Raw genomic sequence first — 26,092 nt, forward strand, 5'->3', positions numbered from 1 at the left:
ATCAGGCTCTACTATGTTCCTCTACTGTCTACTGAATCAGGCTCTACTATGTTCATCTACTGTCTACTGAATCAGGCTCTACTATGTTCCTCTGTCTACTCTACTATGTTCCTGTACTGAATCTACTGTCTACTGAATCAGGCTCTACTATGTTCCTCTACTGTCTACTGAATCAGGCTCTACTATGTTCCTCTACTGTACTGAATCAGGCTCTACTATGTTCCTCTATTGAATCAGGCTCTACTATGTTCCTCTACTGTCTACTGAATCAGGCTCTACTATGTTCCTCTACTGTCTACTGAATCAGGCTCTACTATGTTCCTCTACTGTCTACTGAATCAGGCTCTACTATGTTCCTCTACTGTCTACTGAATCAGGCTCTACTATGTTCCTCTACTGTCTACTGAATCAGGCTCTACTATGTTCCTCTACTGTCTACTGAATCAGGCTCTACTATGTTCCTTCCTGAATCAGGCTCTACTACTGAATCAGGCTCCTCTACTGAAATCAGGCTCTACTATGTTCCTCTATTAGTACTGAATCAGGCTCTACTATGTTCCTCTACTGTCTACTGAATCAGGCTCTACTGTGTTCCTCTACTGTACTGAATCAGGCTCTACTATGTTCCTCTACTGTACTGAATCAGGCTCTACTATGTTCCTCTACTGTCTACTGAATCAGGCTCTACTATGTTCCTCTACTGTCTACTGAATCAGGCTCTACTATGTTCCTCTACTGTCTACTGAATCAGGCTCTACTATGTTCCTCTACTGTCAACTGAATCAGGCTCTACTATGTTCCTCTACTGTCTACTGAATCAGGCTCTACTATGTTCCTCTACTGTCTACTGAATCAGGCTCTACTATGTTCCTCTACTGTACTGAATCAGGCTCTACAAAGTTCCTCTTCTGTCTATTGAATCAGGCTCTACTGTGTTCCTCTACTGTACTGAATCAGGCTCTACTATGTTCCTCTACTGTACTGAATCAGGCTCTACTATGTTCCTCTGAATCAGGCTGTTCTACTGAATCAGGCTCTACTATGTTCCTCTACTGTCTACTGAATCAGGCTCTACTATGTTCCTCTACTGTCTACTGAATCAGGCTCTACTATGTTCCTCTACTGTCAACTGAATCAGGCTCTACTATGTTCCTCTACTGTCTACTGAATCAGGCTCTACTATGTTCCTCTACTGTCTACTGAATCAGGCTCTACTATGTTCCTCTACTGTCTACTGAATCAGGCTCTACAAAATCAGTTCCTCTACTGAATCAGGCTCTACTATGTTCTATGTGAATCAGGCTCTACTATGTTCCTCTACTGTTCCTCTACTGAATCAGGCTCTACTATGTTCCTCTACTGTCTATTGAATCAGGCTCTACTGTGTCCTCTACTGTCTACTGAATCAGGCTCTACTATGTTCCTCTACTGTCTACTGAATCAGGCTCTACTATGTTCCTCTACTGTTGAATCAGGCTCTACTATGTCCTCTACTGTCTACTGAATCAGGCTCTACTATGTTCCTATACTGTACTGAATCAGGCTCTACTATGTTCCTCTACTGTCTACTGAATCAGGCTCTACTATGTTCCTCTACTGTCTACTGAATCAGGCTCTACTGCGTTCCTCTACTGTCTACTGAATCAGGCTCTACTATGTTCCTCTACTGTACTGAATCAGGCTCTACTTTTCCTCTGTCTACTGAATCAGGCTCTACTACGTTCCTCTGTCAACTGAATCAGGCTCTACTATGTTCCTCTACTGTCAACTGAATCAGGCTCTACTATGTTCCTCTACTGTCTACTGAATCAGGCTCTACTATGTTCCTTTACTGTCTACTGAATCAGGCTCTACTATGCTACTCTACTGAATCAGGCTCTACTATGTTCCTCTACTGTCTACTGAATCAGGCTCTACTATGTTCCTCTACTGTCTACTGAATCAGGCTCTACTGCGGTCCTCTACTGTCTACTGAATCAGACTCTACTCGGCTATTTTACTGTCTACTGAATCAGGCTCTACTACGTTCCTCTGTCAACTGAATCAGGCTCTACTATGTTCCTCTACTGTCAACTGAATCAGGCTCTACTATGTTCCTCTACTGTCAACTGAATCAGGCTCTACTATGTTCCTCTACTGAATCAGGCTCTACTATGTTCCTTTACTGTCTACTGAATCAGGCTCTACTATGCTACTCTACTGAATCAGGCTCTACTATGTTCCTCTACTGTACTGAATCAGGCTCTACTGCGTTCCTTTACTGTCTACTGAATCAGGCTCTACTAGGCTATTTTACTGTCTACTGAATCAGGCTCTACTATGTTCCTCTACTGTACTGAATCAGGCTCTACTATGTTCCTCTACTGTACTGAATCAGGCTCTACTATGTTCCTCTACTGTCTACTGAATCAGGCTCTACTATGTTCCTATACTGTACTGAATCAGGCTCTACTATGTTCCTCTACTGTCTACTGAATCAGGCTCTACTATGTTCCTCTACTGTCTACTGAATCAGGCTCTACTATGTTCCTCTACTGTCTACTGAATCAGGCTCTACTGCGTTCCTTTACTGTCTACTGAATCAGGCTCTACTAGGCTATTTTACTGTCTACTGAATCAGGCTCTACTACGTTCCTCTACTGTACTGAATCAGGCTCTACTATGTTCCTCTACTGTACTGAATCAGGCTCTACTATGTTCCTCTACTGTACTGAATCAGGCTCTACTATGTTCCTCGACTGTACTGAATCAGGCTATACTATGTTCCTCTACTGTACTGAATCAGGCTCTACTATGTTCCTCTATTGAATCAGGCTCTACTATGTTCCTCTATTGAATCAGGCTCTACTATGTTCCTCTACTGTCTACTGAATCAGGCTCGACTATGTTCCTCTACTGTCTACTGAATCAGGCTCTACTATGTTCCTCTATTGAATCAGGCTCTACTATGTTCCTCTACTGTCTACTGAATCAGGCTCTACTATGTTCCTCTACTGTACTGAATCAGGCTCTACTATGTTCCTCTACTGTACTGAATCAGGCTCTACTATGTTCCTCTACTGTACTGAATCAGGCTCTACTATGTTCCTCTACTAGGCTACTGAATCAGGCTCTACTATGTTCCTCTACTGTCTACTGAATCAGGCTCTACTGTGTTCCTCTACTGTACTGAATCAGGCTCTACCAGGCTATTTTACTGTCTACTGAATCAGGCTCTACTATGTTCCTCTACTGTCTACTGAATCAGGCTCTACTGTGTTCCTCTACTGTACTGAATCAGGCTCCACTAGGCTATTTTACTGTCTACTGAATCAGGCTCTACTATGTTCCTCTACTGTCTATTGAATCAGGCTCTACTGTACTGAATCAGGCTCTACTATGTGCCTCTACTGTACTGAATCAGGGTCTACTATGTTCCTCTACTGTACTGAATCAGGCTCTACTATGTTCCTCTACTGTACTGAATCAGGCTCTACTATGTTCCTCTACTGTCTACTGAATCAGGCTCTACTATGTTCCTCTACTGTCTACTGAATCAGGCTCTACTATGTTCCTCTACTGTCTACTGAATCAGGTCCTACTATGTTCCTCTACTGTACTGAATCAGGCTCTACTATGTTCCTCTACTGTACTGAATCAGGCTCTACTATGTTCCTCTACTGTCAACTGAATCAGGCTCTACTATGTTCCTCTACTGTCTACTGAATCAGGCTCTACTATGTTCCTCTACTGTCTACTGAATCAGGCTCTACTATGTTCCTCTACTGTACTGAATCAGGCTCTACTATGTTCCTCTACTGTACTGAATCAGGCTCTACTATGTTCCTCTACTGTCAACTGAATCAGGCTCTACTATGTTCCTCTACTGTCTACTGAATCAGGCTCTACTATGTTCCTCTACTGTACTGAATCAGGCTCTACTATGTTCCTCTACTGTACTGAATCAGGCTCTACTACGTTCCTCTACTGTCTACTGAATCAGGCTCTACTATGTTCCTCTACTAGGCTACTTCACTGTCTAAAATAACATCTGTACACATGGCACAATGAATATTAGCTCACAACTCCAGCGTTCCTTTCACAAGGGTCTTTCATAAGTCTTATCCAATCAGTGCTGAACTACTGGTTGGGTGATGTGCCCTCCCACGAGGCTCGCTCAAAGGTTGTTGCAGGGCATTGGTTGCCATATTCTTTCTGTATTGAATGACGTTTGTAAATGGTATTTCCAGCTGCTTGCCAGTAACAGACGATTATCAGCTGTTTATTTTAATTTGAGCCATATGTACATAATTCTTGATCATATCAGAGATTTTTTTTTTTTTTTGTTCATGTGAAATATCAGTTAAGTGTTCAATAAACTCAATCTGGCAACCCACAGGGGGAGGAATGATGGAGGACATGTACACCGCCCACTGCACTAGTGCTGCTTGTTATGCGAGGTCGGGGTTTCGGGTTGAACTTTGCCACCCATTTATTACTTTATAACGTTCCGTTTTTTGGAGGTAGTTCTACAACCGTCTAATTCTCAGCGGCACATGCGTCTGTAACCCGCAGCTACAAAATGTACATTTGGCTTACAATCATCGCCGGATTGGCTGTTTTGCCCTTTCTTCTGAAAACGTTATTCGATCCATACTTTGGCCAAGACTGTTCATATGTCTTCAGCGCAATCAAACTTGGAATCAGGCTGCAAAAATACAAAAAGAAAAATCCTTTCTATAGCATTTTGGACTGCTTTTTGGACACGGTGAAGAAACAACCGAATAAAACGTTTATACATTTTGAGGGGACATCCCATTCTTACATCGAGGTGGATAAGCAGAGTAACAAGGTTGCCAGAGCATTGAAGACTCACGCTAATCTAAAAGAGGGGGACACGGTAGCTCTCTTTATGGGGAACGAACCCTCTTACGTGTGGATTTGGCTGGGCCTGGCCAAACTGGGCTGTGCAACCGCTCTGCTAAACTTCAACATACGGTCAAAATCTCTGCTACACTGTTTCTCATGCTGTGGGGCCAAAGTGATCATCGCGGCGGCAGGTAAGGATTCCACGATGTTCATCAGTTTCGATGTGGGACTTTTATTTTGAAGGCGACCCTACTATTCTACTGTTTGCTCACGATAATGTTGTTCACGACACACGCGTAGGTAAAGGATAGGGTCGGTTTGTCACTAGTAACCACGGCCACAAAGCCATAATTATATATATGCCATTTAGCAGACGCTTTTATCCAAAGCGACTTACAGTCATGTGTGCATACATTCTACGTATGGGTGGTCCCGGGGATCGAACCCACTACCCTGGCGTTACAAGCGCCATGCTCTACCAACTGGCTAAACTCCTACAATTTCTATTATTATTGAAACCCTTAAGGTTGGGGTACATGTGTTTCTAGACTACTAGGCACTAGTCTAGGGGTAGGCCTACAGTATATATTTCAAAAACCCTAAACGGCAAATATTATACTAGTGTGTTCCATTAATTAGTAAGACCGACTCGCAGTAGCGGTAGATAATAACCCATCTACAACCGCCTGACTAAATGAGATAACGTGAACATCTGAGGCCTTTAATTAACCACTAAATATAGAAAATGTGCTTTAGGCGAGCGATTTTTTTTTCTGTCCGACTATATATGTTTCTGTTTGTAATTTCCGACATTTGTTTAGGCTATTTGTTAGTCAACTTCTATTCTGTCATTGTACAGTATGTTGCCATAGAAGATTTAATAAACCCTTGCTCACCAGATTAATAGAAGGAAAGCTGCAATCTAATTGACATCGGTAAAATTTCCTGTCAACTTTCGCGGAGTTTCGGGACCGGGGAGATTTTTCAAAGTGACTTACATTTGACCGGTTGTAAGGAAATATAAAGCTTTGAAAAAACGACCCAACATGTTTCTGACACATTTTCAGTTAGGATTGGATTTATATTTTATGTGCCTTAAAATACTGCTTTTAAAGATAGCACCTCTACTACAGACAGTATCTGAGCGTTTATATTCTCCAGATGCTGAAATAAATCAGATTTCCCCACTGCTGTTCCCGAGTAAACATTTATTATTACATTTGATGTATAATTTACTGCAAGAAATGTTTAATTCTGCAGGAGTTCATATTAAGGCTATGTGAGAGGTTACAGACATTCAGTAAGTGTCCAGATGTCAGTTTCCATTTAACCCATCTGAACAGTAGGCTTACAGTTCACTTGAACAAACCCATCTTGTGACTGTCGAATTTGTATAGTGCCTCACAATCATCACACATACCATAGCAGGTACTGCTATCTTCTTCTTTTACCTGTTAACCAAATCAACTCTCCAGTTCTCAGCATTTCCCTTATTGAATTAAACTCCGATATCGTCTTTTTTGCCGCCCACATATTGAAGTAAACTTTTCTGCCCGTTCTCAAAGGCAAGTGGCGTGTAGACTAGTTGCCCGACTTACAGTTAGGGAGTGGTCAAAATGTACTTTTTTTTACCCAGAGTAAAATGGGGGATGGTCATCATTTTTAAATTTCAGTTAGTTGGGATGGTTTAGTATTTTAACATTTCGTGCAGGGGGAGGATCATGTAATTTGTAATTGATTAACACACTTCGCACAATGGTAAATCTAAACGCTGGCTATAGGTTTGGGGGTGTGTCTAATGCTTTTTTAGCTTTTCACTGGGGCTCCCTAGTGGCGCAGTGGTCTAAAGGCACTGCATGTCAGTGCAAGAGGCGTCACTACAGCCCCTGGTTTGATTCTAGGCTGTATCACATCCGAACGTTTTTGGGAGTCCCATAGGGCGGCGCACAATTGGCCCAGCGTCGCCCGGTTTATTATTATTATTGGTATTATTATCATTGTTATTATTATTGGTATTATCATAATTGTTATAATTGTTATCATTATTATTATTATCATTTATTATTATTATTATTGGTATTATTATCATCATTGTTATTATTATTATTGGTATTATTATCATTGTTATTATTGTTATCATTATTATTATTGTTATCATTATTATAATCATCATTGTTATTATTATTGTTATTATTGTTATCATTATTATCATCATTATTATTATTATTGTTATTATCATTATTATTATTGTTGTTATCATTATTATTATTGTTGTTATCATTATTATTATTGTTGTTATCATTGTTATTATTATTGTTATTATTGTTATTATTATTATTGTTATTATTGTTATTATTCTTATTATTATTGTTATTGTTGTTATCATTATTATCATCATTATTGTTATTATTATTATTATTATCATTGTTATCATTATTATTATTATTGTTATCATTGTTATCATTATTATTATTATTATTGTTATCATTATTATTATTATTATTATTATTATTGTTATCATTATTATTATTATTGTTATCATTATTATTATTATTATTATTATTGGTATTATTATTATCATTTATTATTGTTATTATTATCATAATGATTGTTATTATCATTGTTATTACTGTTATCATTATTATTGTTATCATTATTATTGTTATTATTATCATTATTATTATTATTATTGGTATTATTGTTATTATTGTTATTATTATTGTTATTATTGTTATCATTATTATCATCATTATTGTTATTATTATTGTTATTATTATTATTATCATTGTTATTATTATTATTGTTATCATTATTATTATTATTGTTATTATTATCATTATTATTATTATTATTGGTATTATTATCATCATTATTATTGTTATCATTATTATTGTTATTATTATCATTATTATTATTATTATTGGTATTATTGTTATCATTATTATTATCATTTATTATTGTTATCGTTATTATAATCATCATTGTTATTATTATTGTTATTATTGTTATCATTATTATCATCATTATTATTGTTATTATTATTGTTATTATTGTTATCATTATTATTATTATTATTATTATCATTATTATTATTATTATCATTATTATTGTTATTATTATCATTATTGTTATCATTATTATTATTATTGTTATCATTATTATTATCATCATTGTTATTATCATTATTATTGTTAGCATTATTGTTATCATTATTGTTATTATTATTATTATTATTATTGGTATTATCATCATTATTATTATTGTTATCGTTATTGTTATTATTATCATCATTATTATTATTGGTATTATTGTTATCATTATTATTATTTATTATTTATTATTATTGTTTTAAGAAATACATTGTGAAGTATTTGAGACACACTACAGTCTGACAGGAGCGCTCAGGATGTCAACAGCACTTCAACAAAATGTCATATTTAGGCTGTATAATATATTATAAAATGTACAAAATAATGACTTAAAATGACATAATAATGAATTCACTTTTAGAAACATATGTTTGGCCAGTCTTTTGGTTTGAGGATCATGCGGTGAGCTATGCATGTCTAGGTTTGGCCAGTCTATTAGGAATGTATTCTATTGGAATGTTTAATACTGTATTTTATAAGCAATGTATTCTATTAGCAATGTATTCTATTGGAATGTTTAATACTGTATTCTATTAGCAATGTATTATATTGGAATGTTTAATACTGTATTCTATTAGGAATGTATTCTATTGGAATGTTTAATACTGTATTTTATAAGCAATGTATTCTATTAGCAATGTATTCTATTGGAATGTTTAATACTGTATTTTATAAGCAATGTATTCTATTAGCAATGTATTCTATTGGAATGTTTAATACTGTATTCTATTAGCAATGTATTATATTGGAATGTTTAATACTGTATTCTATTAGGAATGTATTCTATTGGAATGTTTAATACTGTATTTTATAAGCAATGTATTCTATTAGCAATGTATTCTATTGGAATGTTTAATACTGTATTTTATAAGCAATGTATTCTATTGGAATGTTTAATACTGTATTCTATTAGGAATGTATTCTATTGGAATGTTTAATACTGTATTTTATAAGCAATGTATTCTATTAGCAATGTATTCTATTGGAATGTTTAATACTGTATTTTATAAGCAATGTATTCTATTAGCAATGTATTCTATTGGAATGTTTAATACTGTATTTTATAAGCAATGTATTCTATTAGCAATGTATTCTATTGGAATGTTTAATACTGTATTTTATAAGCAATGTATTCTATTAGCAATGTATTCTATTGGAATGTTTAATACTGTATTTTATAAGCAATGTATTCTATTAGCAATGTATTCTATTAGCAATGTATTCTATTGGAATGTTTAATACTGTATTCTATTAGGAATGTATTCTATTGGAATGTTTAATACTGTATTTTATAAGCAATGTATTCTATTAGCAATGTATTCTATTGGAATGTTTAATACTGTATTTTATAAGCAATGTATTCTATTGGAATGTTTAATACTGTATTCTATTAGCAATGTATTCTATTGGAATGTTTAATACTGTATTTTATAAGCAATGTATTCTATTAGCAATGTATTCTATTGGAATGTTTAATACTGTATTTTATAAGCAATGTATTCTATTAGCAATGTATTCTATTGGAATGTTTAATACTGTATTTTATAAGCAATGTATTCTATTAGCAATGTATTCTATTAGCAATGTATTCTATTAGCAATGTATTCTACTCGGAATGTAACATAAGCCCTCATTTGGCACGTTGCTCAAGGTTGATCTTCTGAGGGGCTGACAGCAAGACATGTAGTGTAGAAACCCCAGGCATTTCTCAATGGAGGACCTGAACATAATTACTAATAATTTGTAGACTGCAAGAAGCCCAAATATATATTTGACTAAAACATTATTTCAAACCTTGCTTACATCTGTATACGATCATATTTATCTCTCTATTATAAAAGGAAATATATTGCAACAGATTTCCATAAAATAAAGTCACTTGAAGCTGATTTGCTGGTATTTTTAGTATTTTATGTCCCAAAAAAAAACTCATCTCAGAAAACTTGGGGGGCCAAATAAAATCACCTCCAGGGCACCAGGTGGGGAACCTGGTCTAAGGAGTTGAGAGTAACATCACCTGCCTGCCTGTCTCTCCCTGCCTGTCTCTCTCTACATGTGTCTCTCCCTGTCTGTCTGTCTCTCCCTGTCTGTCTCTCTCCCTCTCTCCTTCCCTGTATCCTACAGAGCTGAAAGAGGCAGTGGAGGAGGTTCTCCCTACACTAAAACAGCAGGGTATCTCTGTGTACCTCTTGTCAGAGGAGTGCAGTGTAGAAGGCATCAACCCCCTCTCAGAACATATCACCCAGGCCTCAGACACTCCCCTGTCAGCTGACCTCAGGGCCAACATCACCAGCAAGAGCCCTGCGCTCTACATCTACACCTCAGGGACCACTGGTAAGAACCTCAGTCCTCCTCTACACCTCAGTCCTCCTCTACACCTCAGTCCTCCACTACACCTCAGGAACCACTGGTAAGAACCTTGGTCCTCCTCTACACCTCAGGACCCACTGATAAGAACCTTGGTCCTCCTCTACACCTCAGGGACCACTGGTAAGAACCTTGGTCCTCCTCTACACCTTAGGACCCACTGGTAAGAACCTTGGTCCTCCTCTACACCTCTGGGACCACTGGTAAGAACCTTGGTCCTCCTCTACACCGCAGGACCCACTGGTAAGAACCTTGGTCCTCCTCTACACCTCAGGACCCACTGGTAAGAACCTTGGTCCTCCTCTACACCTCAGGACCCACTGGTAAGAACCTTGGTCCTCCTCTACACCTCAGGGACCACTGGTAAGAACCTTGGTCCTCCTCTACACCTTAGGACCCACTGGTAAGAACCTTGGTCCTCCTCTACACCTCAGGGACCACTGGTAAGAACCTTGGTCCTCCTCTACACCTTAGGACCCACTGGTAAGAACCTTGGTCCTCCTCTACACCTCAGGGACCACTGGTAAGAACCTTGGTCCTCCTCTACACCTCAGGACCCACTGGTAAGAACCTTGGTCCTCCTCTACACCTTAGGACCCACTGGTAAGAACCTTGGTCCTCCTCTACACCTCAGGGACCACTGGTAAGAACCTTGGTCCTCCTCTACACCTCAGGACCCACTGGTAAGAACCTTGGTCCTCCTCTACTTCTCAGTCCTCTTCTACACCTCAAGAACCACTGCTCCCACTCCTTCCAGCCCTGGGACTAGGGCAGGAAGGAGCTGGGGATGGTTTCTGGAAAGGGCTCCTAGTACCCTAATGGATGAATTTGGATGTAGGCACTTCATGTAAATCTGAAATCATTGTTGTTGTTGTTGTTGTTGTTACTTATACCTATTGAATTGTTTCCTGGGGGTAGGATTTGTTAGGAATACGTCATTCAATGCACTGTGTCTATTGTCTATAGATAACCCACTGCCCTATCTGACTGTAGGTCTACCTATTGTCTATAGATAACCCACTGCCCTATCTGACTGTAGGTCTACCTATTGTCTATAGATAACCCACTGCCCTATCTGACTGTAGGTCTACCTATTGTCTATAGATAACCCACTGTCCTATCTGACTGTAGGTCTACCTATTGTCTATAGATAACCCACTGTCCTATCTGACTGTAGGTCTACCTATTGTCTATAGATAACCCACTGCCCTATCTGACTGTAGGTCTACCTATTGTCTATAGATAACCCACTGCCCTATCTGACTGTAGGTCTACCTATTGTCTATAGATAACCCACTGCCCTATCTGACTGTAGGTCTACCTAAAGCGGCTCTGGTGACCCAGGAGAGGGTGTGGATTGCGTCCTTTATCCAAGCCGTCTCAGGAGTGACGTCCGAGGATGTGTTCTATATCAACCTGCCTCTGTATCACAGCGCAGGCTTCCTCATCGGACTCGCTGGGGCCATCGAGAGGGGTAACGTTACGACTCTTATTTTGAAATGCTAGGAATGAGTTGTCAGATTGTTTATTTAACGTGTCAATGTGTTTGTATCTGCCCCCTATTCAAATAAACCATACAGAATTGAGTCATACTCTATACATATCAGAGCAGAGTGTATCGCATGATGAACGAAGCCAATCAGAGCAGTGTATTGCATGATGAACGAAGCCAATCAGAGCAGAGTGTATCGCATGATGAACGAAGCCAATCAGAGCAGAGTGTATCGCATGATGAACGAAGCCAATCAGAGCAGAGTGTATCGCATGATGAACGAAGCCAATCAGAGCCGAGTGTATCGCATGATGAACGAAGCCAATCGGAGCAGTGTATCGCATGATGAACGAAGCCAATCAGAGCAGAGTGTATTGCATGATGAACGAAGCCAATCAGAGCAGTGTATTGCATGATGAACGAAGCCAATCAGAGCAGAGTGTATTGCATGATGAACGAAGCCAATCAGAGCAGAGTGTATTGCATGATGAACGAAGCCAATCAGAGCAGAGTGTATTGCATGATGAACGAAGCCAATCAGAGCAGAGTGTATCGCATGATGAACGAAGCCAATCAGAGCAGAGTGTATCGCATGATGAACGAAGCCAATCAGAGCAGAGTGTATCGCATGATGAACGAAGCCATTAGACACATTAGTAGTTTTCACACTCATACATTCCACATAGGAGTTCAACGTGTTTCGTGTTGCACAGTGAAAAGATGACTTTGGTGTACTTTTAAAACATGTCCTAAATAAGATGGTGTAAGTTAATCAGGATATATGATTTAAATACCCAATCTGTTACATCATCTGTCTCTTTTATACCAGGCATACCAGTTGTTCTGAGGAGAAAGTTTTCAGCGTCTCAGTTCTGGGAGGACTGTAGGAAACATAATGTCACAGTGATGCAGTACATCGGAGAGACCATGAGATACCTCTGCAACACACCCATGGTAAAGGACACCTCGTCTAGGACACCGATCCTTGTGTGGCTCAGTTGGTAGAGTATGGCGCTTGCAATGCCAGGGTTGTGGGTTCGATTTCCCACTGGGGACCCGTACGAAAATGTTTCCCAACGTGAGAATGAGAAGGGGCTGAATTTGGGAGCAGCATCATGTTGCAACTGCTTTCTGTACAGGGCTGTAGTTTAATCACTAAATTATATTTTCTAGTTGACCGACCCTGGATTTACTCTACCGGTCAAAGGTTTTAGAACACCTACTCATTCAAGGGTTTTTCTACTATTGTCTACATTGTAGAATGATAGTGAAGACATTGAAACTATGAAATAACACACATATGGAATCATGTAGTAACCAAAAAATTGTTAAACAAATCAAAATATATTTTATATTTGAGATTCTTCAGAGTAGCCACCCTTTGACTTGATGACAGCTTTGCACACTCTTGAAATTCAACCAGCTTCAAGAGGAAGTCACCTGGAATGCATTTCAATTAACAGGTGTGCCTTCTTAAAAGTTAATTTGTGGAATTTCTTTCCTTAATGCATTTGAGCCAATCAGTTGTGTTGTGACAAGGTATACAGAAGATAGCCCTATGTGGCAAAAGACCAAGTCCATATTATGGCAAGAACAGCTCAAATAAGCAAAGAGAAACGACAGTCCATCATTACTTTAAGACATGAAGATCAGTCAATATGGAACATTTCAAGAACTTTGAAAGTTTCTTCAAGTGCAGTCGCAAAAACCATCAAGCGCTATGATGAAACTGTCTCTCATGAGGACCGCCACAAGAAAGGAAGACCCAGAGTTACCTCTGCTGCAGATGATAAGTTCATTAATGTTTACCCGCCTCTGAAATTGCAGCCCAAATAAATGCTTCACAGAGTTCAAGTAACAGCCACATCTCAACATAAACTGTTCAGAGGAGACTGCGTGAATCAGGCCTTCATGGTCAAATTACTGCAAAGAAACCACTAACGGACACCAATAATAAGAAGAGACTTGCTTGAGCCAAGAAACACGAGTAATGGACATTAGACTGGTCCTTTTGTCTGGAGTCCAAATTTGAAATTTTTGGTTCCAATTTTTGGTTCTATCCGTGTGGATGGACGGATGATCTCCGCATATGTGGTTCCCACCGTGAAGCATGGAGGAGGAGGTGTGATGGGGTGGGGGTGCTTTGCTGGTGACACTGTCAATGATTTATTTAGAATTCAAGGCACATTTAACCAGCATGGCTACCACAGCATTCTGCAGAGATACGCCATCCCATCTGGTTTGGGCTTAGTGGGACTATCATTTGTTTTTCAACAGGACAATGACCCAACACACTTCCAGGCTGTGTGAGGGCTATTTTACCAATAAGGAGAGTGATGGAGTGCTGTATCAGAGGACTTGGCCTCCACAATCCCCCGAACTCAACCCATTTGAGATGGTTTGGGATGAGTTGGACAGCAGAGTGAAGGAAAAGCAGCCAACACCTGCTCAGCATATATGGGAACTCCTTCAAGACTGTTGGAAAAGCATTCCAGCTGAAGCTGGTTGAGAGAATGCCAAGCGTGTACAAAGCTGTCATCAAGGCAAAGGGTGGCTATTTGAAGAATCTAAAATATATTTATTTGTTTAACACTTTTTTGGTTACTTCATGGTTTTGATGTCTTTGCTATTATTCTACAATGTAGAAAGTAGTAAAATAAAGAAAAACCCTTGAATGAGTAGGTGTTTCTAAAACTTTGGACCGGTAGTGTACCTGCCAACTGTGAACTGTCTAGCTTTGGACTCTCTCTCTCTGTGTGTGTGTGTGTGTGTGTGTGTGTGTGTGTGTGTGTGTGTGTGTGTGTGTGTGTGTGTGTGTGTTTATAATACGATGTCTATCAAAGCTACTACTGTAGGGCTCCCGAGTGGCACAGCGGTCTAAAGCACTGCATCTCATTAGTTCGATTCCAGGCTGTATCACAACCGGCCGTGATGGAGGCCCACAGGGCGGCGGACAATTGGCCCAGCGTCGTCCGAGTTAGGGTTTGGCCGGAGTAGGCCGTCATTGTAAAAAATAATTTGTTCTTAACTGACTTGCCTAGTGAAATAAAGGTTAAATTAAATAAAAAATAAGAGTGTCTGCTAAATTACACGTTTTTAGTATATGTAGTAACTCCGGCATAATAGTGTACGACTATAGTTTTTATTTTAAAGTTAGAGTTAAAGATCTGTTAAAAAAAAACTCAGATGACCTAGCAAAGTTGCATTTAACTGCTTTTAATTGGAGAAAATATATTGTAAACACTTCACCACCCTGTAATTATTATTTTCTGACCTCCGACTGTGTGAAATGATATCCTACTCAATAGACACATCCATCTCCGTCCCATTTCTATTTTCAGAAAGACAACGAGAAGGACCATAAAGTGCGTATTGCCATCGGCAACGGCGTCCGTACAGACATCTGGACAGAGTTTCTGAATCGTTTTGGAGACGTAGCTGTCAGGGAACTGTACGCCGCCACCGAGGGCAACATCGGCTTCATCAACTACACCAGCAAGATCGGAGTGGTTGGACGAGTCAACTTTCTCCACAGGGTAGGTAGTGATCTGACCTCAGGATAACCACACGTGGATCACATTATATGGATTCAAATCACTACCTGATGTGTAAATGATGTGCCGCCCCAATATATATATATTTTTTGGGTAATTGTGTTTCACTTTCAGAGACTGTTCCCCTATACTTTGATCAAATTTGACATTGAAAAGGAGGAACCTGTTAGGAACTCCAAGGGTCTGTGTATCCAAGCAATGAAAGGTACCATTCATTCTGTTGACTTTTACCCCACTGACATAAAATCTGTGAACTGTCTAGCTTTGGACACTCTGTTTGTAATCTGATGTCTATCAAAGTTACTGTAGTGTAAGGCAGACTGGGACATGGATTGGGTCCAAGTCGTTGCTTCATATCGTTGGCGGTACAAAGTTGAGACAGGGGTGAATTTGGGAGCAGCATCATGTTGCGACTGCGTTCTGTACAGGGCCGTAGTTTAATCACTAAATTAGATTTTCTAGTGGACCGACCCTGGATTTCCTCACCAACTGTGACCTGTCTAGTTTTGGACACCGTGTGACATGGATTGGGTCCTGTGTTATATTGTTGACAGAACAACATTGGGTAAAGTATGACCCAATGTCCTCTTTGCAATCACACACGGCTCCAGGAAATAAATATTGGGAGCATCAGCATCATTATCCTCATCTTCCTTTCTTTTTTTTTTAGGTGAGGCTGGACTTTTGGTTGGAAAGATAACCAAGAGATCTCCCTTTGTTGGTTACACTGGTAACGACCAGCAGACGGAGAAGAAGAGACTGAGAGACGTTTTACAGAAAGGTGACCTGTACTTCAACACTGGAGACCTGTTGAGGATCGATGAACAAAACTTTGTTCAGTTTCAGGATCGGGTTGGTGACACTTTCAGGTAGGCAATACGGTTGACAAAATTCCCAGGTTTTCCAGAAATGCCAGTTGGAAAATCAGAAGGAAATAATCTGGAAAACCTGGGAATTTTGGGTAAAGGTATCAGAATTTTCCAACCCTCCACAGTATATCACTCAGGGTTTGAATTACACCTCCCTTGGTGCTGCCAAAAATCTCTTGGGGTTGACCAACATGGAAATGTGTTTTGTTATTTCAGGTGGAAAGGCGAGAATGTTGCTACAACTGAAGTGGCAGATATCCTCACAATGGTGGACTGCATCGAGGAGGCTAATGTATATGGTGTGAAAGTTGAAGGTAAATATTAATCTATATGGTCAGATTTAGATTGTTAAACAGCTACTGAGTTATAGGTTATTACTTATATGTTGTAAGTAATAACCTATAATAATGTATTATAGGTTATTACTTACATTGTTATAGGTTATTATTTACATTATTGTAGGTTATTACTTACAACATGTATTATAGGTTATTACTTACATTATTATAGGTTATTACTTACATGAATATGGGTTATTACTTACATTATTATAGGTTATTACTTACATTACTCTAGGTTATTACTTACATTATTATAGGTTATTACTTACATTATTATAGGTTATTACTTACAGCATGTATTATAGGTTATTACTTACAGCATGTATTATAGGTTATTACTTACAACGTGTATTATAGGTTATTACTTACATTATTATAGGATATTACTTACATTATTATAGGTTATTACTTACATTATTATAGGTTATTACTTACATTATTATAGGTTATTACTTACAGCACGTATTATAGGTTATTACTTACATTATTATAGGTTATTACTTACATTATTATAGGTTATTACTTACAACGTGTATTATAGGTTATTACTTACATTATTATAGGTTATTACTTACATTATTTTAGGTTATTACTTTCATTATTTTAGGTTATTACTTTCATTATTATAGGTTATTACTTACATTATTATAGGTTATTACTTACAACATGTATTATAGGGTATTACTTACACCATTTATTATAGGGTATTACTTACACCATTTATTATAGGTTATTACTTACATGTACTATATGGTATTAGTTACAACATGTACTATATGGTATTAGTTACAACATTTATTATAGGGTATTACTTACAACATGTACTATATGGTATTAGTTACAACATGTACTATATGGTATTAGTTACAACATGTACTATATGGTATTAGTTACAACATGTACTATATGGTATTAGTTACAACATGTACTATATGGTATTAGTTACAACATGTACTATATGGTATTACTCACAACATGTACTATATGGTATTACTCACAACATGTACTATATGGTATTAGTTACAACATGTACTATATGGTATTAGTTACAACGTACTATAGGTTATTAGTTACAACATGTACTATATGTTATTACTCACAACATGTACTATATGGTATTACTCACAACATGTACTATAGGTTATTTTATATGGTATTAGTTACAACATGTACTATATGGTATTAGTTACAACATGGCTATATGGTATTAGTTACAACATATAATATGGTATTAGTTACAACATGTACTATATGGTATTAGTTACAACATGTATATATGGTTTACTCACAACATGTACTATATGGTATTAGGTACTTATGGTATTACTCACAACATGTACTATATGGTATTAGTTACAACATGTACTATATGGTATTAGTTACAACATGTACTATATGGTATTAGTTACAACATATAAAAGTTACAACATGTACTATATGGTATTACTCACAACATGTACTATATGGTATTAGTTACAACATGTACTATATGGTATTAGTTACAACATGTACTATATGGTATTAGTTACAACATGTACTATAAGGTATTAGTTACAACATGTACTATATGGTATTAGTTACAACATGTACTATATGGTATTAGTTACAACATGTACTATATCCGTATTACTCACAACATGTACTATATGGTATTAGTTACAACATGTACTATATGGTATTAGTTACAACATGTACTATATGGTATTAGTTACAACATGTACTATATGGTATTACTCACAACATGTACTATATGGTATTAGTTACAACATGTACTATATGGTATTATTACCATGTACTATATGGTATTAGTTACAACATGTACTGCTATTACTCACAACATGTACTATATGGTATTACAGGCATGTACTATCCGGTATTACTCACAACATGTACTATATGGTATTACTGCAACATGCACTATATGGTATTACTCACAACATGTACTATATGGTATTACACAACATGTACTATATGCTCATCCATGTACTATATGGTATTAACAACATGCTATATGGTATTATTACCGTACTATATGGTATTAGTTACAACAGGTACTATATGCTATTACTCACAACATGTACTATATGGTATTAGTTACAGGCTATATGCTATCCGTTACACATGTACATATGGCTATTAGTTACAACATGTACTATTTATTAGTTACAACATGTACTATATGGTATTATCCAGATGGACTATATGGTATTAGTTACAACATGTACTATATGGTATTACTCACAACATGTACTACCTATGATTATCCAGTGGAACAGCCACATTACAATAGTGCATCTAAATCTTTGGTATTAGGGGGGTGAGACAGGATTACTTATGGTATCCTATCCTAGGTATTAGTTAAAGAGGTGGGGTATTAGTTTCAGGTGTCTCCGGTAAGGTGGTGATTGACTCATGCTATATGTCCTGTTACAACGTACTATAGGGATTACTTCCACCTATATGGGGAGCCAGAGCAGCGAACAGTTTTTTAAGACTGGTGTTTCTGAGCAAACTATAAATATAAATTCCTCAGTGGCTTACAGTCGTTTTAAATTATAATGGTTTTAGGCCAGGTATTAATTTAAACAGGTTTGGATGATACGCAGTGCCCTTGCTTTGGGTGTAGGGACTATAAAATACAATCGACTGCTCATCAGAGCCTGCTGAGGTGCCGTTCCCCTCGTACAGCTCATCCGTACAACACCATGGCTGCTTCCGTACACTCGTACGGCTGCTCATCCGTACACTCGTACAACAGGCTGCCATCCGTGGACTCAGACAACAGGCTGCTCATCCGTGACGTACAACAGGCTGCTCATCCGTACACTCGTACATTTACATTTAAGTCAGGCTGCGCTCTTATCCAGAGCACTTACAAATAGAATACTCACCTCCGTGACATCCAGTGGAACTACATGTACAATAGTGCATGTAAATCTTTTAATAGAAGGATTACTTTATCCTATCCTATATTCCAAAGACTTTCAGGTGTCTCCGGAAGGTGGTGATTGACTCCAGACTTCACATCCGGGGAGCAGATACAACAGTTTTGACTGGGCTGACACATCCTCAGTGGTAGGGAGGCGAGCAGGCCAGAGATGACACATCCCTTGTTTGGGTGTAGGGCCTGATAGACCTGGACTCATTCATACACACAGACTTGTACATGCATTCAACTGGAAGCCAGTGGAGAGAGCGGAGGAGCGGGGTGACGTACAACAGGCTGCTCATCCGTACACTCGTACAACAGGCTGCTCATCCGTACACTTGTACAATAGACTACTCATCCGTACACGTGCAAGATACTACATGTACAATAGACGACATGTTCAATAGACTACTCATCAATACACACAGACTACACATCCGTACACATACAACAGACTTCACATCCGTACACATACAACAGACTACACATCCGTACACATACAATAGACTACACATCCGTACACGTACAATAGACCACTCATTCATACACACAGACTACACATACAACAGACTACACATCGTACACGTACAATAGACTACACATCCGTACACGTACAATAGACTACACATCCGTACACGTACAATAGACTTCACATCCGTACACATACAATAGACTACACATCCGTACACATACAATAGACTACACATCCGTACACGTACAATAGACTACACATCCGTACACGTACAATAGACTACACATCCGTACACGTACAATAGAATACACATCCGTACACGTACAATAGACTACACATCCGTACACGTACAATAGACTACACATCCGTACACATACAACAGACTTCACATCCGTACACATACAATAGACTACACATCCGTACACGTACAATAGACTTGTCATGACTCTGATTATGCTTCTCAAATGCACCCTATTCCCTGTAGAGAGCACTACTTCTGTGAAGGGCCTATAGGGCTCTGGGTGCCCTACATTGGGTTGCATTTGGTATGTGGGCTTCCGAGCGGCACAGCGGTCTAAGGCGCTGCATCTCAGTGCTAAAGGCGTCTCTTCAGACCATGGTTCGATCCCGGGGCTGTATCACAACCGGCCGTGATTGGGAGGAACCAGAGGGCGGAGCACAATTGGCCCAGCATCGTCCGGGTTAGGCCGTCATTGTAAATAAGAATTAGTTCTTAACTGACTTGCCTAGTTAAATAAAGGTTAAAAAATGTAGGCTGATTGTCTTTCTCCAGGTCACGAGGGGAGGATTGGAATGGCTGCTGTAAAGGTAGAAGAAGGGAAAGAGTTTGACGGCGCTAGCACCTTCAGCCAAGTAGCCAGCTACCTCCCTGCTTACGCAAGACCGCGCTTCATTAGAATACAGGTGAGCTTTTCCCGACATCTCTTTTTAATCATGTTAAAAGTCAGCTTTGTTATCATGATTTGAATCAGTGTAACTATCAAGGTATTTTACTATTGAAATGTTCTTTTAACACCTCTGTCGTTCAAGTTGAAAAAATCGGATGTCTTGAAGTATACTGAGCTCTTTAATAATATAATATAATATATGCCATTTAGCAGACGCTTTTATCCAAAGCGACTTACAGTCATGTGTGCATACATTCTACGTATGGGTGGTCCCGGGGATCGAACCCACTACCCTGGCGTTACAAGCGCCATGCTCTACCAACTGAGCTACATTTTAAATATACTTGTATACTGTTTACGGTGCATTCGGAAAGTATTCAGACCCCTTCACTTTTTCCACATTTTGTTACGTTACAGCCTTATTCTAAAATGGATTAAATAAAACATTTTTTTTAATCATCAATATCATCATCATCGTTTAATCACACAATGCCCCATTATGCAAATGTATATATATTTTTTTAAACAATACCTTATTTAAGTATTCAGACGGTTGGCTATGAGACTCGAAATTGAGAGAATGTTCGCCCCCAGTATGAGGTCCTGAGTGCTCTGGAGCAGGTTTTGATCAATAATGTTTTGCAGATTTATTAAACATAAAAAATGGAAATATCCCATTTACATAAGTATTCAGACCCTTTACTCAGTACTTTGTTGAAGCACCTTTGGCAGCGATTACAGCCTGGTGTCTTTTTGGGTATGACACTACAAGCTTGGCACACCTGTATTTGGGGAGTTTCTCCCATTCTTCTCTGCAGATCTTCTCAAGCTCTGTCAGGTTGGATGAGAAACGTCGCTGCACAGCTATTTTCAGGTCTCTCCAGAGATGTTCGATCAGGTTCAAGTCCGGGCTCTGGCTGGCCCACTCAAGGACATTGAGACTTGTCCTGAAGCCACTCCTGCGTTGTCTTGGCTGTGTGTTTAGGGTCGTTGTCCTGTTGGAAGGTGAAACTTCACCCCAGTCTGAGAACCTGCTCCAGAGTGCTCAGGACTTCTTCAAGGATCTCTGTACTTTGGTCTGTTCATCTTTCCCTTGATCCTGAATAGTCTCCCAGTCCCTGACGCTGAAAAACATCCCCACAGCATAATGCTGCCACTACAATGCTTCACTGTAGGGATAGTGCCAGGTTTCCTCCAGACGTGACGCTTGGCATTCAGGCCAAAGAGTTCAATCTCAGTTTCATCAGACCAGAGAATCTTGTTTCTCATGCTCTGAGAGTCCTTTAGGTACATTTGAAGTCGGAAGTTTACATACACCTTAGCCAAATACATTTAAACTCAGTTTTTCACAATTCCTGACATTTAATCCTAGTAAAAATCCCCTGTTTTAGGTCAGTTAGGATCACCACTTTAATTTAGGAATGTGAAATGTCAGAATAATAGTAGAGTGATTTATTTCAGCTTTTATTTCTTTCATCACATTCCCAGATGGTCAGAAGTTTACATACACTCAATTAGTATTTGGTAGCATTGCCTTTAAATGGTTTAATTTGGGTCAAACGTTTCAGGTAGCTTTCCACAAGCTTCCCACAAAAAAATGGGAGACTTTTGGCCCATTCCTCCTGACAGAGCTGGTGTAACTGAGTCAGGTTTGTAGGCCACCTTGCTCGCATACTCTTTTTCAGTTCTACCCACAAATTTTCTATAGGATTGAGGTCAGGGCTTTGTGATGGCCACTCCAATAACCTGACTTTGTTGTCCTTAAGCCATTTTGCCACAACTTTGGAAGTATGCTTGGGGTCATTGTCTATTTGGAAGACCTATTTGCGACCAAGCTTAAACTTTCTGACTGATGTCTTGATGTTGCTTCAATATATCCACATAATTGTCCTCCCTCATGATGCCATCTATTTTGTGAAGTGCACCAGTCCCTCCTGCAGCAAAACACCCCACAACATGATGCTGCCACCCCCGTGCTTCACGGTTGGGATGGTGTTCTTCAGCTTGCAAGCATCCCCGTTTTTCCTCCAAACATAACGATTGTCTTTATGGCCAAACAGTTCTATTTTTGTTTCATCAGACCAGAGGACATTTCTCCAAAAAGTACGATCTTTTTCCCCAAGTGCAGTTGGAAATTGCAGTCTTGCTTTTTTTTATGGCGGTTTTGGGGCAGTGACTTCTTCCTTGATGAGCAGCCTTTCAGGTTATGTCGATTTTCTGGACAGCACTTTGAGATATCAGCTGATGCAAGAAGGGCTTTATAAATACATTTGATTTGATTGGATACAGGACTCGTTTTACTGTGGATGTAGATACTTTTGTACCCGTTTCCTCCAGCATCTTCACACGGTCCTTTGCTGTTGTTCTGGGATTGATTTGCACTTTTCACAAAGTACGTTCATATTTAGGAGACAGAACGCTTCTCCTTCCTGAGCGGTATGATGGTTGCGTGATCCCATGGTGTTTATACTTACGTACTATTGTTTGTACAGATGAACATGGTACCTTCAGGTGTTTGGAAATTGCTCCCAAGGATGAACCAGACTTGTGGTCTACAATTTATTTTCTGAGGTCTTGGCTGAATTAATTAGATTTTCCCATGATGTCAAGCAAAGAGGCACTGAGTTATTTCAAGGTAGGCCTTGAAATACATCCACAGGTACACCTCCAATTGACTCAAATTATGTCAATTAGCCTATCAGAAGCTTCTAAAGCCATGACATAATTTTCCAAGCTGTTTAAAGGCACAGTCAACTTAGTGTATGTAAACTTCTGACCCACTGGAATTGTGATACAGTGAATTATAAGTGAAATCTGTCTGTAAACAATTGTTGGAAAAATGACTTGTCATGCACAAAGTATATGTCCTAACCGATTTGCCAAAACTATAGTTTGTTAACAAGAAATATGTTGAATGTTTTAAAAAAGAGTTTTAATGACTCCAACTGTACCTTTTGGCAAACTCCAAGCAGGCTTTCATGTGCCTTTCACTGAAGAGTGGCTTCCATCTGGCGACTCTACCATAAAGACCTGATTGGTGGAGTGCTGCAGAGATGGTTGTCCTTCTGGAAGGTTCTCCCATCTCCACAGAGGAACTCTGGGGCTTTGGACACCACCCTGACCAAGGCCCTTCTCCCCCGATTGCTCAGTTTGGCCGGGCGGCCAGCTCTAGGAAAAGTCTTGGTGGTTCCAAACCTCCATTTACATATCTCATATACATAAATATTCACACCTCTGCTAAAGATGCTTCTGACATTCATTGACTCAAGGGTGTTTATATTTGTCTAAAAGAGATATGTATTTGTAATAAGTTTGGAACCATCAATACTTCCTAGAGCCAAACTGAGCAATCGGGGAAGAAGGGCCTTGGTCAGGGAGGTGAACCCGATGCTCCCTCTGCCAAAGCTCCAGTTTCCTCTGTGGAGATGGGAGAACCTTCAAACACTCAATATTAGGAACATGTACTTAATGTTTGTACACACTGTGTGTGTTTAAACTCAGCAAAAAAAGAAACGTCCTCACTGTCAACTGTGTTTATTTTCAGCAAACTGTATGTATGAACATAACAAGAATCAACAACAGACATAAACTGAACAAGTTCCACAGACATGGAATAATGTGTCCCTGAACAAAAGGGGGGAGGGGTGGGGGGGTCAAAAGTTAGTCAGTATCTGGTGTGGCCACCAGCTGCATTTAGTACTGCAGTGCGTCTCCTCCTCATGGACTGCACTAGATTTGCCAGCTCTTGCGGTGAGATGTTACCTCACTCTTCCACCAAGGCACATGCAAGTTCCCAGACATTTCTGGGGGGAATGGCCCTAGCCCTATCCAATAGGTCCCAGACGTGCTCAATGGGATTGAGATCCAGGCACAGACAGAATAAGCAGTATGGCTGGTGGCATTGTCATGCTGGAGGGTCATGTCAGGATGAGCCTGCAGGAAAGGTACCACATGAGGGAGGAGGATGTCTTCCCTGTAACATACAGCGTTGAGATTGCCTGCAATGACAACAAGCTGTGTCCGATGATGCTGTGACACACCGCCCCAGACTATGACTGACCTTCCACCTCCAAATCGATCCCGCTCCAGAGTACAGGCCTCTGTGTAACTCCCATTTCTTCGACGATAAACGTGAATCCGACCATCACCCCTGGTGAGACAAAACCGTGACTCGTCAGTGAAGTGCACTTTTTGCCAGTCCTGTCTGGTCCAGGGTTGGTGCCCATAGGCGGCGTTGTTGCCAGTGATGTCTGTTGAGGACCTGCTTTACAACAGGCCTACAAGCCCTCAGTCCAGCCTCTCTCAGCTTATGGCGGACAGTCTGAGCACTAATGGAGGGATTGTGAGTTCCTGGTGTAACTCGGGCAGTTGTTGTTGCCATCCTGTACCTATCCCGCAGGTGTGATGTTCGGATGTACCGATCCTGTGCAGGTGTTACACGTGGTCTGCCACTGCATGATCAGCTGTCTGTCCTGTCTCCCTGCAGCGCTGTCTTAGGCGTCTCACAGTACAGACATTACAATTTATTGCCCTGGCCACATCTGCAGTCCTCATGCCTCCTTGCAGCATGCCTAAGACACGTTCACGCAGATGAGCAGGGACCCTGGGCATCTTTCAGAGTCAGTTGAAAGTTCTCTTTAGTATCCTAAGTTTTCATAACTGTGACCTTAATTGCCTCCCGTCTGTAAACTGTTTGTCATAACGACTGTTCCACAGGTGCATGTTCATTAATTGTTTATGGTTCATTGAGCAAGCATGGGAAACAGTGTTTAAACCCTTTACAATGATCTGTGAAGTTATTTGGATTTTTACGAATTATCTTTGAAAGACAGGGTCCTGAAAAAGGTCTGTTTCTTTTTTTGCTGAGTTAATATTCTTAAAATAATCTTAAATATATTCTTATGTATAACACTTAAGACCTCCTTCGAGATGACGGGAACATTTAAGATGAAGAAAGTGACGTTGGTGGAAGAGGGCTTCAACCCAGCTGTGGTCCAAGATCCTCTGTTCTTCTTAGATCCAGCTAAGAAAACATACGTACCACTCACCGAAGAGATATACTCCTCCATAAACACCAGAGAAATTAAGTTATAAAATCAAAATGTGATTTAAAAAAAATAATAATAACCATGGTAGCCAATTAATGTACAAAATCTGCATTAA

General features: G+C 39.3%; 1 protein-coding gene across 1 annotated transcript; it reads left to right on the forward strand.

Annotated features, from left to right (window-relative positions):
• Positions 1-4,376: 4,376 nt before the first annotated feature.
• zgc:101540 (hsFATP2a_ACSVL_like domain-containing protein) lies at positions 4,377-26,092 on the forward strand. The gene is made up of 10 exons (XM_052480868.1): positions 4,377-5,039; positions 10,122-10,331; positions 11,680-11,838; positions 12,686-12,810; positions 15,198-15,392; positions 15,525-15,615; positions 16,081-16,279; positions 16,496-16,593; positions 20,815-20,945; positions 25,847-26,092. Exons 1-10 carry the CDS (start codon positions 4,562-4,564, stop codon positions 26,021-26,023), a joined length of 1,863 nt encoding a protein of 620 aa, XP_052336828.1. The 5' UTR covers positions 4,377-4,561; the 3' UTR covers positions 26,024-26,092.

This window comes from Oncorhynchus keta, chromosome 26 (assembly GCF_023373465.1).
Source record: "Oncorhynchus keta strain PuntledgeMale-10-30-2019 chromosome 26, Oket_V2, whole genome shotgun sequence".
NCBI lineage: Eukaryota > Metazoa > Chordata > Actinopteri > Salmoniformes > Salmonidae > Oncorhynchus > Oncorhynchus keta.

Excerpts from the sequence above, each read along its gene's own strand:
- zgc:101540 (XM_052480868.1), top strand. The coding sequence starts at position 4,562 with ATGTACATTTGGCTTACAATCATCGCCGGATTGGCTGTTTTGCCCTTT. Across the intron at positions 15,393-15,524 it reads GAGTCAACTTTCTCCACAGG|AGACTGTTCCCCTATACTTT; the intron begins GTAGGTAGTGAT and ends TTTCACTTTCAG. Across the intron at positions 20,946-25,846 it reads CGCGCTTCATTAGAATACAG|ACCTCCTTCGAGATGACGGG; the intron begins GTGAGCTTTTCC and ends ATAACACTTAAG.